Source organism: Anopheles aquasalis, chromosome 2 (assembly GCF_943734665.1).
Source record: "Anopheles aquasalis chromosome 2, idAnoAquaMG_Q_19, whole genome shotgun sequence".
Lineage (NCBI taxonomy): Eukaryota > Metazoa > Arthropoda > Insecta > Diptera > Culicidae > Anopheles > Anopheles aquasalis.
In genome coordinates this window covers 79,600,647-79,620,646 of record NC_064877.1, presented here as the reverse complement: position 1 = coordinate 79,620,646, position 20,000 = coordinate 79,600,647, and the positions used below count along the sequence as shown (strand labels likewise).

The following is a 20,000-nucleotide window of genomic DNA, read 5'->3' as shown; positions in this document are numbered from 1 at the left end:
CCAATCGCTTCGACCACGGACCGAGTGCAACCGAATTTTCGCTACCCTGTTTGCCGAGCGTCACAGCCGCGAATATGCATTACAAATATGGACGACGGATTCTGGTGGGAATCGACATGTGTCATGTGCAGCGAGGAAAGTTCATTAAAATGGAATTACGTGCAGCAATGTGTGTGATGCTGCTACTAAACAATTTTGCTTCTCGACGAAACGCGTGCAAGCGTTCGGATTTCCTTCCTTTCGCGTTCGATCCACCAAACGAAAAACGTTTCCCAAAACAGTGGAATGTTGTGTTAAAACTGTGGCATGAAAGAAAAAGGGTCACACACAGCCCCCGGTCCGGTCTGCACACACCCAAAATCTGCAATATTCTACGTGAGGTGCGCGTCAAAAGTCAGAGTCGGACATTGCACGGTGCACAAAGGGGTGATTGCACTTTTAAAGTTCTACTCGGTAACGGCGGCAACCGGTTGGCCAGCGTCTGACAATGATCTGAGCGAGGGGTTAAGAGGAAGTTTCGTTAAACTATCATTTAAACGTGCAACGAGTGCTGTTCTATTCGGGGGACAGTTTGATGTTGCACAAGACTTGACCACTGCGCGTCATCTCTGCTCTCCAAACGGTTAGACTTTGGTGATTTGCCGATGGAAGCTAATTGGGAGTTGAGTTCGTTGGAAAGTTGTTTCTCCATCAAAAAGTCCGCAAGTGTCTAGTCTGCGTTGAAAGGACTCGATTGCTGTCAGATTAGGAAGGGTGTTGGCATTAATTTTCGGACTTATCTATTCGATTAAACCATGAGCAGTACTTTAAACGAGTGATGGGGGAGAGTATTTAACAACAAATGGACAGTCTAGCGTCTAGGGACAGTGTTGATAGTCGAATAAAATGCGCTTTAATAGCCAATAGAAGATAAAATCAAAATGAGGATCAAAATATCAAACATATTTTCAATATTATTATTACATTTTTTACTAAACCTCAGGAATTCAATTTGAAATGTTCATCTTCAATATTTAGTAAAGCGCGATCCATCAGATGCTGATCTTTTGTGTATTTCGTGACATTGTGCTGACTGTTTTACAGAACAAAAACCGTCAATTGCCGTGCAAAAGGAAGTCTTGCTTAATGGAGATAAAACAAAATAGATGAGCAATGAGACGCACCACCCTACGCACCGCAATTGAACATAAAAGGACAGGCACTTGATCATTAAGATCAATGAAACATAATCCATTACTAATGTTGGATCAAACATCGGTCTTCGAGCTAATCAACTTAACCATCCCACTATCTGACCACCGTTCAAACATTATTCATTCATCATCCGAACCGAGGCATTTCGCTCGAATTAACGGAGTTGCAGCGGAAACACTCGACTGTCGATACCCTTTTTTATTCCTCCGTGCGTTTCTTATCCACAAAAAAACCTCGCATTCCCGGAAACCGATTGCTCAGCAGATGATCAGAGGCCATCGGGTGGGGGTGGTGGGTGTGGAGCACAAAAAGCAACCCATCACACACCCGCTCGAAGTGAAAAGAAAAACGTGAGGAAGAAAAGGATGAAAAAAGTAATGGAATCCTTCGACGACGGCCGGAGAGACCGTAAGACAAACAAGATGAAAGGTTATCGCAATCAGATTCAAATAAATTTCCCATCCCTTAATCGCAACATTCCCCACCCCCCCTCCCTATGTGTGTGCTCGTGTCTGTGAGCTGAGGTTGACGTAAAGGCTCAGGGAAAACACTTGTTTACGCTTCGAGCTCCTACGGGCGTCCCCACTCGGTACTCTGCGGTTCCCTCAAGGAGGAGAGGCACCATTTCTGCTTCGCCGACAACACTGACCGAGCGGAAGTAAGAGCCAACCGACCAGCTTCCAGCACACAAGGACAAATGGACCGGGCAGCATCCACGCAGCAGCAGCCCAGGCACGTACGCACGGTGAATCACGACCACGGCCAATGGTAGCCGAGGCGACCAAAGATTGGCGCCACACTGGGCTGCCACTGTCGGTGGTCTGCTGGCCTTCGAGTGGCCTCTTTCAAGGACTTCAAGGGCGGTTTGATCCCAGTGGCAGGCCAGTGTGATATTAGCAGAACTTTGCTCCTTAGTTCCCCTCTTTTTTTTCTACTTCTTGTTGTCTTTCAGAGAGCATCGGAGTGGAAGTCGCGCGCGTTGACTTTCTTCAAACGGAATCCGGAACGGAGAGCCGGTCCGGTAGCGGAAGTGTTTGGAAATTTATCAGTGTCGGAATTGGCGGGCCAGTAACTCAATTTATGTTGCCCTGTGTGTATGGATGGCTAGTAACAACAGCAAAAAAAACGCAGAGAGAGAGCGATTTACGCCATCCATCGCCATTTGCTTCTTTGCGTTTGTTTTGGGCATTTTCCTTGTTGCCAGTGGCCAGCCAGTGCCAGCGGTCGCTGGCAGAGATGAGGTTAAGATGCAAACATTCTGATACACAAAATAGCTTCAGCCTGCCTGCCAGCCAGTCTGTGTGCCGGTGGCAGTGACGTAGAACTAGCTTTTGATTGAGTGAGCATTATTCCGGCAAAGGCAAAAAGTTCTTCATAAACACTGATGGATTAAGGCTTTCAGAAGCACTACAGTAACCCCTACAGGGGAGGGGCACATGGTTGGTCAATTTCGTGTGCACAAAAGTAGTTGAGGACTAAAACAAATGGCCACACTGTTGCAGAAGCTTATCCCTCAATCCAACGGTTGCCAAGTAATCCCATGGACTAGCACCATGTGGCTTAAGATAAGCGGATCACCGGTAACCCGTTTCCATTCCACTGCCCAAAGCATAAACTGTACATCGAACAGTCATTAAAAAAGCTGTTATCTCACTCCATAAGTCCAATCCCGGGTTGGCTACCTCTTCAAACTCATCGACAGCAGCACGACAGAGACAGAGAGAGAGGTGGAGAGCATAAACGTTGTGATAACTTTCGCAGAATGCTTCACAACATTAATTGCAGTAATTTGGTGCAATTTGTCCAACTTCACCGGTCCAACAACTCCCTCCCTCTCTGGAAGCAGTTTCCACGTTGGATTGCAGGAGGAATGGGATTTTTAAGACACCGGCACGCCGTAAGATATTATTCCGGCATGTAAATACCCACAAGCAAGCTGAACTGTAACTAACGGAAGGCGACGGACATAAGCTCAACGAACGAATTGAGATTGAGAGGGCAAAATGAGACTTAATCTTCCCCAACCTCCCCCGGAGAGCCTCGAGACTCCCATCTCAAGACGAATCGAATAAAACTTTGTTGTAAAACCACCCCTCGGGGTTCTGATGCACCACTCCAAGTGTGAAGCAAAGATGCACGCCAAGAGATGCAAAGTTCTCTCTCGCCGGAACGAGCTGGACGAAGTGGGGATAGGAGCGAGGTTAAAGAAGTTTTCAATTATTTTCTGCACTTTTAAAATTCAATTACATGCAGATGCACGAACGGCAGGGGAACTGAAGACGGAGAGCAACGCGATCAAAGTGATCTGGAAAAAGGGCCGAAAAATGCTTGGCACGAGCGCGCCCCACCGAGCAACACTATCGGCAAGCGTGACCGGTCACGCGCGAAACGCGAAAAGCATTAAAATTAAGAAAATGTTGCAACACCGGCCCGGCCCCCTCCGTGTCTTGCCTTTTGTCAACTGGTGGTGGTCTCTTCCCGGTGGTGCCATTCCTTCCATAATCGGATGCAACGGATGCAGTTGGCGTAACCGAAGCGATGCCAACGGAAGGCAGATTGCTTTTGCCCTTCTTTCCGATCCCAGCAGGCAAGGCAATTGTCATCCTTTTACATTCGTTTGGGCGAAGAGGCGATGGTCTTTCGCTTCGGGTGGGGAAGAGTTAAGGAAAAGTTGTAAATCCAGCTACTGTCAAGGTGATAAAGGGAGTGATTTGGAATACAAAAAATGTTAATTGCATGTTTAAAGGAAGTGAAAACATTATGTAAATAGTTTTTGCTACTTCGTGTATTACTTGGAACATCTTTTTCAAGCTTTAAGCTGCTCTTTCGATAACCTTCAAATGCTCCATCTTACTTTTACTCTTCGCTCTCATCGCAGCAACACTAGCGCGAGTGAAAAAAGGGAGAAGAAAGACAAACAAATATGATCAATATTTACTTGGCCTCAATAAATCTGCCCGGAAAACATATGTTTCGCCATCACCACCAGCACCAGAAGGACGATGTCCTTGTCCTGGGTGATAAGAAAACACTTCACTACAAGCTACAGCTTTCTGGCGCAACTCTCTAGCACCTTAAACCGTCGATGTGGTACGAGAAAAACACGTCCATGGACGGTCCTTGCATCCGAAGTTGACAAACAAACGTGAGGCGGACGGACGTTGGCCTAATACCGCGAGAGATCCTGGTGTGAATAATCCTCTCGGTCTCTCTCCATGCTTATCTGGCCCATAACTCAACTCTGGCCGATTTTTTACTCGAAGGACAAGCCCTCGCAGATGGATGATGTATGAGAACGCGTACATTTATCAAATGTTCATCTTAATAGACTTTCGTGCAGCACCAACCGACACCGCTGATCGCTGCGTTTATAGGGAAATTCCCCACGAGCCGTCACCAGTCGAGCCAGTTGACGGGGAAGTTTCTCGACCACGGAATCCCCATCAGTATGGCCGCGTACCGAGGGAATTCCTAAAATGCACCCACAACCCATTTCCCATTTCGGTGGCTTCAGCGAAAAGAAACTCGTTCAATCGACTCGTTGGAGGGAGAAAAAAGCCGTGGAAAAACCGTAAACGAACCGAATCGAAACGGACTAACAACGAGGCGGACGTCCGTGGACCGTGGACTGAACGGACGGTATGGCATGGCGAGTGTTTTGTCGAATCAAATCGATGCGATGAAATGATGGCATTGGCATTGGCGTGTTGGCTCACGGTAGGTTGTTGTGCCGCTGTGTGGACGGACCTCGATCCTCGTTTCATGTTCGTCCTCCTTCGTCCCTCACCTCACCGGTACACGGTGTCGCCTTTCGTTTGACAAGAATCTTCGAATGGAATGCATTTCAATTTAAAAATGTACGCGATTGCATCACTTCGGTGAGGCGGCGGTGGTGGGCTTTTTGGTGAAGATTTATGGACACTGGAAATGGCTAGCAGCCAGGTGGTTTGGGGTGAACGTTTAGAGCCTATCGGTTGAATGAAATGATCACAGTATCACATATGTTGGCCTGTTGCTATATTAGAAAACATATGGCTTTAGCATTAAACACTTATCTTTTTGAATGAAATGTTAAAGTATATTATGAATTGATTGATAAGAAAATGTAATTACAGTCACCTCATTGTACCTTTACAAGAAGAATATTTAAATAATGCTATAAGTCTGTAAATTTTATGAAAAAGATCTAAAAACAGAGCATGAAGGAATGAACAACAACTGAAAAATGGGTTTGTTTAGTGTTTCCTGCACCAATGACAATGGTCGTAGTAATTAAAAAGATGCATTTATTATTCTGGTTTTAAACTCCAATTTACAACTAAAACTAAAGGAACACAATTAGGTTTCATATAAGCTCTTGTCAATGCCCCTTGTGTTTAACAATCCAGGATACAAATACTGTTGCAGTTTCGCGGCAGACCAAATGGCGACACCTTTTTTTGCAACGCAAAACTCGAACACAAACAAAACCTACCGCAACAATGGTCGAATCCACCGACAGACATTCAAACCAAATCAGTTAAACATCATATCTACACCACACGACACGACACGACACGTGACGATACCATCAGCGCGCGATAAGCGATCTACATTCGTTTGCAACCCGACGGCGACGAAAACGACAAAAAGCCATGTTGCGCCATGTTGTGCTGGTCAGCAGTTCCGAGGGATGGACAAGGATCAGCAGTAGGAGCAGCAGCAGCAAACCACGAAACGGACCAACCAACCAACCAACCAACCAAATGGTAATGGTAATTGTCTACAGCACACCAACATTCACCCAACCACCTCACCACACTCGCCACAACCGTTTTCGCTCCATTTCGTTACCATTTCATTGCCACATGAATGCCATTTCCGGGTTTGGTTTCATTTACAGCTGTGTCTGTGTGTCTTGCGCCCAGGTTGCTTCTGTCCTCATCATCACGTGCCAAAGCAGCAGCAGCAGGGGCACCAGTAGAAGTCCAGCGACGGCCGCAGATGCAATTTAGAGGCAACAGTGTCAGCTTGAGTGTTTCGCCTTTTTGTGTGCTCGATGCGCCGGACGCGCGGACTCGAACTGCTGTTAGGGTTTTTCCTGCTGACCATCCTGGGGAGGGAAATATTGAAGGAAAATGTTTTGTGTTCTTTCACCACACAGCTCCATGGCACCAACGGCTCCACGGCTCTAATCTGTTTGTGCTTCGTGTACTTGCACTACATTTCTTCTGATTCCTTTGAATCGACGAAGCGACAAAGCGATGACTGTCGGCTAGACAGACGCAGAGAGTGAGAGAGAGAGAGAGAGAGCGAAAAGAGGGAGCTATGCAAAACATGTAAATTACTTTCCTCCCGTTTTATGTGACCCAAGGCTTTACACCCATTGGCTGGCATGCTGGAATGCTTCTGCCGGATTCTGAACTGCTACGAGCACGGGGCCAAATCGTGTCCGATTTGCAGCAGTTCGTGCAGCAGCCCCTCCTCCCGGGGAACACGTGTTTCATTTCGACAAAATTATTGTTCGACGCTCACCGAGTTCGTGTTGTTGCATTTCAACTGGAAGGGGAGAAGGTTTTTCCATTTGGCGAAACATTACCATACTTACCCATTCAACGGTGTGTGACAAGAAGCGGAAAGAAAGCAACGCGAAAAAAGGACGGGTGAAGGTTTTGAGGACACCGGATGCAACGCCACACCGCCGGTGAAGCATAAAATATGCACATAAAATAAATGGGCCATGAGCTGGGGAAATCGGGTGACCCCAAAAACTGCTCCAGTGACCAATTCCGGGGTGCCAGCGAGCTACATTTCCCTTCAGTTCAGCTCAGTTGCATCTCGAAATGTAAGACAAAATCGTAACCGCAATGATTGTCGCAGATGGAATAAAATCTTCCAAATGCAGTTGATGATGAGAATTTGAAGCAAATTTTAAAGCGATCCGTTTGAGAGAAAGACTATTCTTTTCCCGCAAAAACGCCAGATCAAGGGCCAAGTAGCTTAGTGCAGCTTATTGCAAATCATTCCGGACCTTCGCAGCGCCACCACCATTCATTTTGCTTCGATTCCCGTGAGTTATCTATTATAGTTCAAACCGAAAAAAAGGAAAAGAAACAAAGGGAGAGAGAGCGAGTCTCCTGTGCACTCCAGTCGGCCGGGTGCATTATCCAATTTTCACTCCTCGATCGAATGGAAATTCGTTTAACATTCGATCCTCCCGGCACGTTGGTGCGAGTGGGGCCAAAAGTGCAATTCGTTTTACATGCACCATTAAAAGTGATAGAGGCACGCCTCACCGAACGCTCAGCAGATCTTTGCCCTCTTGGCTGCACAACCAAGAACCAAACTCACGCCAGCTCCGGGCCGACCCAGGCCAGTTGGCAGTTGTTTTGGGCCAGACCGCGCTGTGGCCCCTTGTTTGCTGTGAGTGTGAGGCAGCGGGACAGCGGGAACCGAATTTCATTCTCCCACGATCTCGCTTCGGAGAATCTCTCCTGGGAGGGCGAACACCACGTTCCGATGCGAGTGCCAGCAGCAACAGCCACCGGGGGGAATTGGTGGCGGAAATAATGGAGAACCAAACGTGCAGAGCGTAAGATTGAACAGAGGGGAGGACAAGCGGGGTGATGCTCGTTTTACGCAGTAAAGAGTTCAAAGTAGTTCCAGCACAACGTGAAACATATTTCATTCCATCACAATGGACAATTGGCGATATGTTCGGGGTCTTGGAAATGCTTTAAAAATAACGATTAAGTTTCACAAATTATCTCTGCAACGATTTGTTTCCATGTTTTTTTTATAGTTTTTAAACTTTAGACTATTTTGTTCATCTTTTTAATTCATAGCAATACTCTTTTTAATACAAATCTCTTAATAGAAATTTATTATGACAACACTTTGTTATCTTGTTTCTCAACTTCTCACTCTAAACTTATTGCTTATTTACTTTTGTGACCACCAAATAGTGCACTGTGTTCGCCTTACTTTCAAACTCCACTTCACTCGAAGGTCATGCTCAAGTGCTCAACGCAAGCGAACTTCCAAGCGAACTCGCTGATCCCTTTGCTTGTGGGTCTTGGCCTTTTTCCCTTCACAAAACCGGTCCCGGGGGGAACAGAAATGCAAAAAAAACGAGCGAACTCAGAGAAGCAATGGCGAAGGATAAAATCCCATCCCAGCAAACCGTGCGGCCGCAAAGAAGTGCATGATGGCAATAATTGCATTAACCCATTACGACTTCCACACACTTTGATAGCAAGATAGCGGAAACCGATCCGTTTGTGGTGGTTCGCGTGTTTCCCTTCCAACTTCCAACACGTACCGAACCGCCACGTGGCCACGACTCTCTCTCTCTCTCACTGGCTCGCCTAAGCCCCCCGGTGTCTGGCGCTGTCAGAAGAAGGGAAATCTCTTGGAAGTTCTTTTTGTAAAAAAAGGAAAGGCAGGACGATATCAGGGGATCGCTACCACAAGGCCACAAGAGGTGTAAATGTGAGACTGTGATTTACTTGCTTTCGCTGCAACTCGCTCCTCTGTCTGCCTGTGCCTCACTGCAACCAGACCATAAGCTTTTGTCTGGATCTTTGTTTTCGTTGCTCGATGCTGTTATGGTGGATGTAAAACCTCTCGACCGGGAACACGAGGAAGGGTTTCCTATCGAAAAAAAGGAAAACAAATGGAAATAAGAGAGAGACATGCAGGGGGATGCAAGTTTTCTTCGCCATTCTTCACTCTGTCTCTTGCATCTTGTGGTAGTGCAGATGGCGCATGTTAGCTGTGTACAAAACCGAACTGGCTCCATTTGAATGATGTATTCACCGAAAAAGGGGCTTCCCTGCAATAATGGCAGATAGTGCAAAGCATCGTCCATTGTCGGGTCGTTGAAGGGTTTCAAATGATATGATGAAAACTGTTTGTTTATTATGGCGTCAGGGAGGAAGCTCGTGCAAGCAGATGCACCACCGAGCTGGAAGAACTCATATGTTTCTTGCTACACAACAGCAGATCCATCGGTTGTTGATCAGAGAATCACATTTTCACTACACTCCTAACGGGAAACCATAATCCTCAAATAACTCTTAACAGCACATCGCCACCACCGGGCACAACTTTATCATTTCATGCCAATCACCACCACGCGGCGTGCATTTCCATTAGGATCAGGATCGCGCGCATTAGCATGCAATGGGGAAGCGAAGGTCACGCATTTCGCTCTATCCTCGGTCTCTTCTACAGAAGGAACACATCCATTTGCAGTCCAAAATCCAAATGCCACGGAGCGCCGCGACACGTTCCGGTGCGCCGGACCACAGCAACCTCAGCAACCTGGTATCCTGTTGCCGTGAACGACCGCAAACGTGCAAGAAACGCCGCGAAAGCCATTTAGACCCCACGGTCGCTCTGTCTTCGATGCATACCCAGAGCGGTCAATTGCCATTAGGTCGCGGTTGCACCGCCGGTCCACGGTGTTCAGGTCTCGCGGCAGCTGATGAATATTCTATTTCACCATTCTCCAAATGGCTACTCTGTTAACCGATCGCTAGCGCGGTGAGCAAGAGCAAGCCACAGAAGGCCATGACCTTCCTGACCAGGGGACGAGTTGCCTTTAGTGAGTTTCGATTTGTAAATGTTTCGATCGATTCGAAAGGAATACTGTGTTTAAAATGAATGCTGAATACTGCTAATCGATACCTTTTCGTTGTGTAGCTGTACAAAAAATGCCACAACGCTTCGTAATTGAATTTATGCTTCTGCTTTACGTTTTTTTCCCAGTAGCTAGAGGAGAGGCGAATATTTTATGATTAACTTTCAGCTGCAACGTAATGAACACGAAACTCTCTCTCTCTCGACTCTCGACTGAGGACTGGAAGGAAGGTGAGCTTCCGCTTCAGCAAAGTGTCTAATCTTCTTGCTTCCTGCTCGACCGCTTGAGGAGCAAAAAACAACGCAAAAGTCCGCTGCTCTATTTTTCACACGATCCGATTTGATAAGGGCAAGAAGGGCTGTCGTCGTCCGCTCAACAAGTGACCGGAGTGACACGCAAAAACGGGTTTTTTCCACTTTTCCATGAATCCCTCCGGTCATAACCAACCGCGCGATGACGTCGGTGGCTGGCTGGCTGACTGGTTGGCGGAAAGGTAATTAATCCGTTTTTCCTTCGGCTCATCTTGGAGACATTTTTAACATTTTCGTTTCATCTTTTTCCGTTTCCTTGAAGGTGCGCACGGGCCCTGCCCTGAATGCTGCCACGATTAGTGGCGAGAAAAGGCGGCAAAAATAAATCCACCGGCAAATCTGCCAGCTACCGTGGGCACCCGGGTTTTAACCGTGGGTGCCTTAAACCCCTGTCCCGGGCCTATGCCACCTGCCGGGGTCACATTTTTTGAAAGCATTTTGATAAATTTTCCCTCCTTTCACTGACGGTTCCGTTAACCTACGTCAACGGGAAACGTCTTGGGATTTCTTTCGCTCTTTTTCTTTTCCTCGTCGCTCATTGAAGCTTCATTGCCGTGGGAGACATTTTTGCAGAATGCTGTGCAAGGTGGATGTGCCATGGAATGATAAGAGGCAATCTTTCAAGAAACGAAAATCTGTTGTTGAATTACATAAAATTGGTATAAAACTCGTTAAAGTGCAGTGCAGCACTGAATATCCTTTAACTGCCTCAAACCGTACAGATGCACAGTAAAATCTCCCGGCAGTTAGTTCCCCCAACAAGGATGTCTAATTAAAAATGGTGGCTTTCCTCGAAGCATCCTCCAAACTATGCACAGTAACATACGGCAGTTGTTTCTGTTCCATAATCCATGCCACGCCCCACACCGAAAGACAATGGCAAGCGGCAGCAGTTGGAGATAATCTAATCCCTCATAAAGATCTAATCCCTCAACCAGCATCCAGCATGGCCCCCGGCTCGCCCGTGCTGCCGCTCATTAAATTTTATTTACTCCGATTACTCGCTTTTGGCGCTTTCGCAGGCGAGTGAAGTCATGCAAAGGGGTGCTACATTCTCTCTGATAGAGTTTGCGCTACGAGCCCTCAGCTCGCATTGTGGTTAATACCGGCACAGTAGGCCCGGCCCGGACTTCTTTTCTCACTGAATGCCGCTGCTTTGCTCTTTGCGCTTTTCAACAGTGACCTTCCGGTGTGGTAGTGGTGTGTAGTTGTGTTTTCTTCAATTTGGTCCGTGTTTTTGTTTCTTTGCTCACTCACTCGCACGCTCTCGCTCTCTCGTTCAGATTTACCTCCCCAAACATGTGATGCTATGCAACCTTCCCCCAAGGGGCAATCCGCAACTGCAGTCGCTTGCATAATCGTAGCAAGCGGATCGCTCTTAACATCGCACAATGCCTCAGCATGTTGGTGGTGTTATGTTGACTGGAAATAATGATAGTCTCAGTGGTGGTTTCGGTTCATGAAAAGAAAGCCTCTGTGGTCTGTTTCCTGCCACAACCCCTTTTGCCGGGGGTTGGTGGGTTGTTCTGGCACACGCTCTTCACGCATATAATCTACACATCTAGCGTAACGAAAGTTGCTGGTGGTGGTGGTGGTGGTGATGGTGTGGCAGGTAAATTGTGCGAAAAGCTCCCTAGGCTTTTTCCCCCCTTTTTCCGGCTCTTATCACTCCGGGCCCTTTGCACGAACCTCCACGAATCAGGTCGCAACGCATCGCTGATGCACAGAGCCCTCGTAGCGCACAGTGTGCACAAAAGGACTGAAAGTCTCGGATTCGGAGTCTCGTACACACTCATACCACGGATCCACATGCACTCTTACTCGCTAGAAATCCGCCACCAGCCCCCTGGCCGGGCGGTTGAAAGGGAAACACATTGAAAAGCGCATTCTTTGCGAGCGACGAGAAACAACTTTAGGCCGCTCGCTTAAGCCCGCAGATGGCCCCGGATGGCGTTGGCGTGTTAAACTCTTTTGCACAAACCGGGCTGCATCTAAAAAAGGGCTGATCTAAATGAGCACCAACACAAACAACACCACATCGTGTGCCCACAATCGCCCAGTGTCCGGACGAACCACCGAACCGGTCCGGTAACTTTATCCACGCAACGAGAAGATCAAACGAACGAAACTCCCACTCCGGAGTCGGCATCATCAACGTTCCTTTGGGTAGGTTCCAGGCAGCTCGTCGTCGTTTTTTCTTCTGCTGTCGTTTTCCTGCTGGTTGCCGATGCATGTTGCAACATGTTAGATGCTGGCGGAAAAAGCTGCAAAGTCACACCAGTAAGTACACAATGGTTTGACGAGTACGACGAGCTGCTGGTGCAGTACCGAAACAAACGTACCAACGAGTCAGCTTCAAAGGCAAGGTTCTCGAATTATCACACTCCGGTCACCGGTTGTATGGGTGTGTAAGAAACAGTTACAGAGTAAAGCTGATAATTAAAGTTTTGTACAAGTGGAGCATCCTAACCACTGGAACTGGCCACAGTCAGCACAATGAGAACGCCCGTAGACAACACCGACGCACTGGGCGTACAAAAGACGCACTGGGCGTACAGACATCAATAATGGAGTTACAGGACAGCAAGTGGCAGCAGCAAGCAGCTGACCTGAGATCGTCGTATACCATCATCAACCATCATCGTCATTTGCGGTCACCAGAACAACCGTTCAACGTTCACCTACTCCATCAGCCAGCATCGGACATGAACAAATTGTTTAAAACCACCGAAAAGCATCAGCATCGTCGTCGTTGTTGCGCACCAGACACCAGGCCACCACCGCTCTGATACAATCCTACCATCGACAACGATACTGACCACCCCCGGGGGATGTCCCCCATCCCGTCCTCTCCACCAAATTGTCGAACAAACCGAGTGGCACTAATTAAATATGTTTCAACTTGCAATTAAAACACGATTTGCAGACCCATCACAATTCGACCTCCACTGTAGAGTCGAGCGCACTGAGCGTGTTCGGGCCAGTGCGTTCCGGGCACCCGAGTAGGTGGGGGGGGGGGGTCGAAAAATGGACGCACTGCAATTTTGTACAACGTCCGGCTCAGGGTCCTCGATGGATGAAAGTTCGAGCAAACGATCCGGTCCGATTGGTCCGGCCGGCGTACTAAATGCGTCGTAAATGCGTTCGGCCTACGCTCGGTTGCTTTGTTGTTTAATATTTGACTAGACAAGGGTGACGAGCAGTCCCCTTTCCGAGTGGATCGGTGCAGCAGCTCATCCCATCAATGGCTTGTCGTGCAACGGAGTTTTGGGAGCTTTTGGATGAGATCGTCCCATCCCCGACGGTAACCGGCTGTTACCAACCGCAAATGTACGCGAGCACCATTTTGCAATCATGTTGTGGCCACGGACGGTGATTCATTGCATGTTGATACTTTGCTGGTTGGTCAAGGGGATGAAGATTTATCAGAGGGATCAGAGGGATACATGCTGTGTCCATCGATTAGCGCACGGAAGAGGCTCCTCTTATTGGACGCTGCGTTCTCGTTGGTGATTGTGAGAAGATTTGGACTGTTCGTTTGATGGTTGTGGCTAACATGATTTGAAATTAAGGGTGGTAAACTGGTAAAAGGACGGCCTGGAGCGGTTTCGCCAACACAGGGTGCTAGGCGCCTCCATTGGCGAATGTAAAAAATACTACTGAAATCCCCTTTTGAAACAAAAACTGCTGAATAAATAGAGAACTGAGTGCCTGAATCAATCTGCACGTTCGAAATTAAAAGATAAAATGGTAAAAAATGAGAAAAAAGCAAAAAAACACACGAGCTACTAGGCGCCTCCATTATGAGTTGCTTCACGCGTGGAGCCATTTTAATTAACTCCCCGCCCACCATTATATTGACCGCCGGATCGATGAATGAAGAAAATGCAATCAGCTGTAAAAAGACTAAGTGAGCCAGATAGGAGCCTCACTAGCGGTTGCATCATCAAAAGAATGCCACCTGGCGAGCCTCTCAGCCCAAAAAGGGCCTCCGGCAAAGACAAAGGCAAACAGCCGGCCCGCGAAAAAAAACCAGCGGAAGAACCTCGAACTACAGCATAATCGTTATAATTGTTTTCACGGTAGGCACGGCACGGCACAGGGCTTTATTATGATTATGATGCCGGTGCTCTGCCAGTTGTGTATATGCTCGCTTGCAGCCTCATTTGCATGCATGCACGGAACGACCGGTGGACCGGTGGATCGATTTGCACCTGTGCACACGCTGGTGTAATGGTTAGTAGCAAAAATTAAAACGATGCTGGACGGTGCGCGGAAAATCGGGAAAGCCGAGAGTTAAATAATTGATGAGGCGTAATTTGCTCCCTTCACCGAAAGTGTGCATGTGGCCAGCGGCCTGCGGCACCGTTACATGATCGATCGGGGATCGATGGGACCAATGACGGACCGGTTTCGGGACTGGTTGGTGCTCGCTGAGAAGCACAAATCTCATTAATAAACAGTAAATAATCAGCTTTTCCCACGCGTAGCCCGGGCCAGTCACGTGAGCTGAAGCGTAAGTTTATTATTCTTTCGGCCGCGCCTCTACGCCGTAGTAGAGCACACCAAAGGATCGCTGCGAGTGGCGTTGTTTCACTCACGTTTTATGTTGCCATCACATAAATATTGACCAACTTTCTGATTGAACGCCATAAAAATCCGTTTTTATAACGATTCTTCTCCGATTATCGAAATTATTAATTGGAATTCATGTTGCGAGAATGAATGGCGTGACGAAAAGATGACGATAAAAGAAATTTTCGATTACGATGTGTTAGATGAAGAGTTAAAAGTGAACCATCAGTCACCTTATATCGCTGTCTGGAGTAAATTACCAATATGACACTTTTCTGTCCCGTCAGCAGCAATCCCCTCCCAAAAATGTGTTTATAATTGGATGAGCTCCGTTCACAGTGCGCAGCAGAACGACGTGTAAAACCATCACCTAACCTGAACAGCAACACGTAAATAGGGCACTTTATTTCGATGGAAAAAATCTCATTAACTATTCAATGAAACCAGCGAAGCATCGGTGCTTACCTTTGAATAGACGTTCGCTCACTCTCGAGTGCCACCATTTTTGACAGACTTATTAGGCGAAAGCGAGAATAAACGACAGACACAACTGTTGAAGGGCTGAAGTGTTGATGAAATGGAAAAAAAGGACGCTCCAAACACAGGCACACACAGAATCTGTCACGTTCCAGTGCATTGCACCACCCAGCGAGATGGGGAAGGGTGGTTGGATTATTTATTCGCAAATATTCTCATTAGTCACCTACACAGTACACATTGCTATACACCTTATACAGAGTTTTCGGTTTTTCATTATCTCGTCGATTGCAGACCGCACACTGCGCCCTCTGGCAGATAGGCCGGCTGGTAGACACCAAACCCTATTCATCGACACCGCTCCATATGTCCTCTAAACTCCACTTCAGCGTCGAGCTGAAGTGCACGCCAGCTCTCGAGCGTGTCTGGTCTGGTTCTGGTGTGGCCTGTCTAATGATGGCTTTGCCTCCCGTGCCAATGGTATACACAGATCACCTCACTTATCTTCCCATATTTACACTCTCCACTCACCACACATGCCAGACTGCGCCCCTCAACCCTTGATGGATCATTAGAATATATCCATTTCGACCTTCCGTCGACTTCATTCAGCTCAGGCCATTCATCCGGCATCGCATTCTTTCGGCAGAGGTGTCACTGAATGCGATTCTGAATGCGCCGTACATGTGTGCTCGTCGGTTAAGCACTCACCGCGATGCTTGTACAGAATTGGCCGCGACCTATGCTCCTGCCTTGCCTTGATGGACTCCCTATAGAAGACCCTCGCTTGCTCGCTTCTCTTCTTTTATTTGTCTGCAATAATCAACTTCTTAGCGCGCGCGCCCGCACTCTCTACTTGACGGTTGATGGACGTGACCAAATTCATTTACTCTTCGTTTCGCTCATGAAAAGCAGTGGCACAAAAAAAACAGGAAATGGAAATGGCTTGTGTAGCTGACGAACGGACATGGAGAACAAAACAAGGAAATGGTGAAAATAACGCGCAACGCTGGGTGGTGGTTGGGAGTTCATATTTCGCTTCCAGACATTGCAATGCCACGAGTGTGATTGCCACTAGGACCAACAGCATATTATTAGAATGCGTTCTTTGCGCTGGTTATTTTACATTACATTTCTCTCCTTTCTTCCTTCCTCCTTCTTTTAAGCGGCTGTGTTTATTCATTTTCGTTTACTTTAAGTGTCGTCCGACTGCCTGATAGTCGCGTCGTGGTATCATTTACTCGCCGCTCATCCGGATGCGCACTCTCATCTCATCTGCATCTGGGTCACTCTGGCGCGGCGGTTTTTGGTCGAATGCACCTCGTCCGCTACTTATGCAACGATGCAGCGAACCATATTTACATTGGACGAAAACAATCTCCTCCCGAGGCCGCCTGGAACGCTTCACGAACGAACGAGTCATCGAGTGGGCATGTTTCTTCTCTTGCAGCACCGCGTTTTTGGGTTGATGTTTGGATCACGTGGTGCCCGGGAGTTGGCCCTTTAGGTCAATGAGCTTTCGAGCAACCGTGCAGCAATGCATCCCTTGAGCAGCGAGAGACGAACTAGCATGGAGTGGCATGTTGTGTTAAGCTGCGGGACTAACGACCATTTTTGGCCAGCCGCTCAGATGGTCACGGTCCGTGGGGAGAAGAGCGTCGAAAGCTGATGCACGGTGTCGAGCATTCGTTCGCTGGCCATGCTGCTGACTAAAGGTAATACTAGCTGTGTAATGACCAGCACTAAGCGACTCACCGACGGCAGGCGAAGGACACCGATGGTCTGTCTGGTTGCGGCAGATGTTTTGTCACCTGGGAAGAGAACGTTAGGAAGTGAAATTCCGTTAGGCTTTTGGACTGTTTTTTGCTGTATGTTGGGTAGCTTATGGTTCGAGAAGTTATGTAGCTTATAGTATGGGTTCTTTGGTTTTAATAAATGGCTTTACAATCCGTTGCTGCGCTCGTGGTTTTGTCGATAACATTTTTTTTTTTGGTACATCACTATGGCAACAGCACAGAGCTGCGTCAAGTACAAAATATGAGATTAAATTATTGGAATACTAAATTCAGTGCATCTCTATAGTTGGCATAGTATTTTTATTTGTAATTCGTTGAAAAAGAGCTCTCCTAGCTTCGTTTATCGACATGACCTGCAACCAACTACAAAGTATTTCTTTTTTTTTGAGTCGGCATATTGTGCGCATATTTGTAATATTTGGAAAAGCGAAAAAGGCCGAGTGAGCCGACCGGCGTTGGACGGCTGAATTTTGCGATGACGAATGTCACCCAAGGCCACTCATTCGATCGCAATTTCTAATATCACCCCACGAGCCCAAGCACTTCAACCGCATACGCATTTCGATGAAATAGTGAAATATGCCACATGCACATCCGAGCAGTCCGCGTATTGAAACGGTTGTCCCCTCCACCTTCCCTTGCACCTCTGTGCGAAGGCAAATATGAGAATCATTACACTAAAAGTTTTCCAGCAGGCAAACCCCCTGCCCGGGTGGGGGAGCAGAATGGCCACGACCAGTTGACGTAGCTATTATATCACCATTTCTCATGCCATAATAGAAGCAAACACGCGCACAGAGACTCCTGTATGTTCCCTCTCTTACTCTCGCACACTGTTGGATGCTGCGTAACGCGGTGCCGAAAGCTGTTGACATGCCAACCTTTCACCGAAGCTGCTGCTACTCATGAAAGGCTAACTTTCCAACGGGCAACACGATGAATGACAGGCGGACATGCCCATGCTGGTTGGCTGGCTTTCATTTGATGCCGAGAGCGAGAGAGAGAGAGCGAGGCCTATGAGTGTTACATCACATGACATGGGGTGGGAATAAAAAATAAAAAAAAGGGAACGTCCAATGTCCTCCTGGTCCTTATTCAACCCAAGGGCATACTGCAACTGATATGCAAATGACCCACACTTGATACCGTTTCCGCCAGCCTACTGCAGCGAGCGGGACGCACTTTTGATGGGCGCATCATCGGCATGTAGCCGATTGCTTTGAAGGGGATTCAATGAAACCGGTGCGTTGAACCAAGGTGTACAGCAAAAGGGCTGCCCTATTCATGATTTGCATACGATAATAGAAAATTGATTTTTCTTTCTGCCTTTCTTTTTATAGACGAGGATACTCTGCAAGCTGCAAAGAATGACATCAATCGATGCGTTGCTAGTCACTAGCGCTAATGATACGGTTGCTCAATTCACGCTTATTAAGGCTTATACCGGAGGTTCCATTAGCGTCTGCGTTGCAGTGCAACATTGAAATCAATATTGTGAATCATAAACTGACCTGACTCTGCTGTGCTTTGCTTTGATCATCAGTCAGAGGTGGGAGCGGGAGTAAAATGTAACATTGCGAGTTATATTTCGGAACCATAATTAAACCGAAATGTAGACTAGCAATTTGGTTGTGGAATTTAAGTGCTCTGTGTGAAAATCGGCGAGGGCAATAGATGTTTTATGGGTGTTCAGTCATGCGTAGGGCAATCCAGTAAGGAATCGATTGGATAACGATGCCACAAATATCAATTAATAGCGAATGTATCAGGTTTAGAGAAATGTGCCCATCGTTAACGGTCATTAATTCTAGCTGGTATATAGTCCTATAGGAAAACACGGCATGGTTGTTTTCACTTCCGGCCAATCAGCCCAATCCGGTTCATCGAGTCATCGAGTAACAAAAAAGTTGCAAATCGCTTACAGATTGTTTTGGAGATTTTTTCCCCCCAAAAAATGCCATTGAAGCATGTTTTCACAAGTGTCCTGGTAGTAAACGAACCGACCAACGTATGGAAAAAAAACAGAAACCACACACCCACACACAAGAAATGACCCAAAACGATACCACGCTGGCCACGGAAAAGATGTTTACGCAGGCCACACGTAATAACATTTCCTTTGCATGTCCCTTTGGCAGACCGGAAACGAGGTAAAGCTACCATTAGCCCCTCCGGTAATAGACCACCATCATGCCAGAAGGTGGGCGGCAGGTAGCGCAACCGTTCAGCAATCTGGTGAAACTGGCGAGCAGCAGGTGAGCAGCAAGATGACGGAACGTACCTTCTGCGTCGTCGTCGTCGTTAGTATACCATGCGCTGGTGCATGCCGAGAATTGTTATGCTACTTTCCGTCGCTTCCCAGACCATCAGTGGCAGGCAGTGGTGATGGCCCAGGAGGCACAGTGGCCTCGGTGTGTGGTGGTGGCTGTGAGATACTGGCCCGTATAGCTCATCTGCATGCATGTCTGGGCCCGGAGAGTGCAGAAGCGCGATGAATGTGCAACTTTCAAGAGTAATTTAATTTCATGTTTTGCCCGCAGCAGTGGGAGGACAGCGGGAGGTGGGCCAGCCGGGCCACCCGGTTTTTGGACCGAAATTTCGGGCAACCCATCGAGCTGGTCGTGACATGGGCCAAAAATGGAACCGGTTTTTTGGAGCGGGTGGGCATCCAGGTTAGGTAAGGACCAAACACACACAGATTGAAACTAGATGCGCTCAAAGTGGTTTCAAAACATTTCGGCTTTTTTGTGCTGTTTTTTTGTCTAATGAATTTTTCAAACTCAAATATTTGAAAGATTTCATCTCTAAACTCGTGGAATTCCCGACGACGAATTCAAATCCCGACATCTTATGCAGATGGAGCATTAAAGTTTGGTTTCCATTTCCACATCTAACGATTCCCGAAAGAGTTCCGCCGATTCCACTTACCTTTTATGTGCGTCATGTAGGCGTCGCTGTTCTGATTGTCAAAGTCACTGCCGTCGTGATGATGATAGGAGGACGCGGATGACTGGTCATAGCTCG

At 47.5% G+C, this 20,000-nt stretch overlaps 1 protein-coding gene across 1 annotated transcript in view; it reads right to left on the bottom strand.

The window, feature by feature from the left end:
- Positions 1-16,263: 16,263 nt before the first annotated feature.
- Positions 16,264-20,000, bottom strand: part of LOC126569097 (uncharacterized) — a 26,444-nt gene continuing 22,707 nt past the window's right edge. Inside the window, exons 6-7 of the mRNA XM_050225926.1 lie at positions 19,905-20,000; positions 16,264-16,991 (exon numbers count right to left, since the gene is read on the bottom strand). The exon at positions 19,905-20,000 is cut by the window's right edge and continues 130 nt beyond it. Coding sequence (XP_050081883.1) covers positions 16,807-16,991; positions 19,905-20,000 — 281 coding nt within the window. The 3' untranslated portion in view covers positions 16,264-16,806. The remainder of the gene's footprint in view (positions 16,992-19,904) is intronic.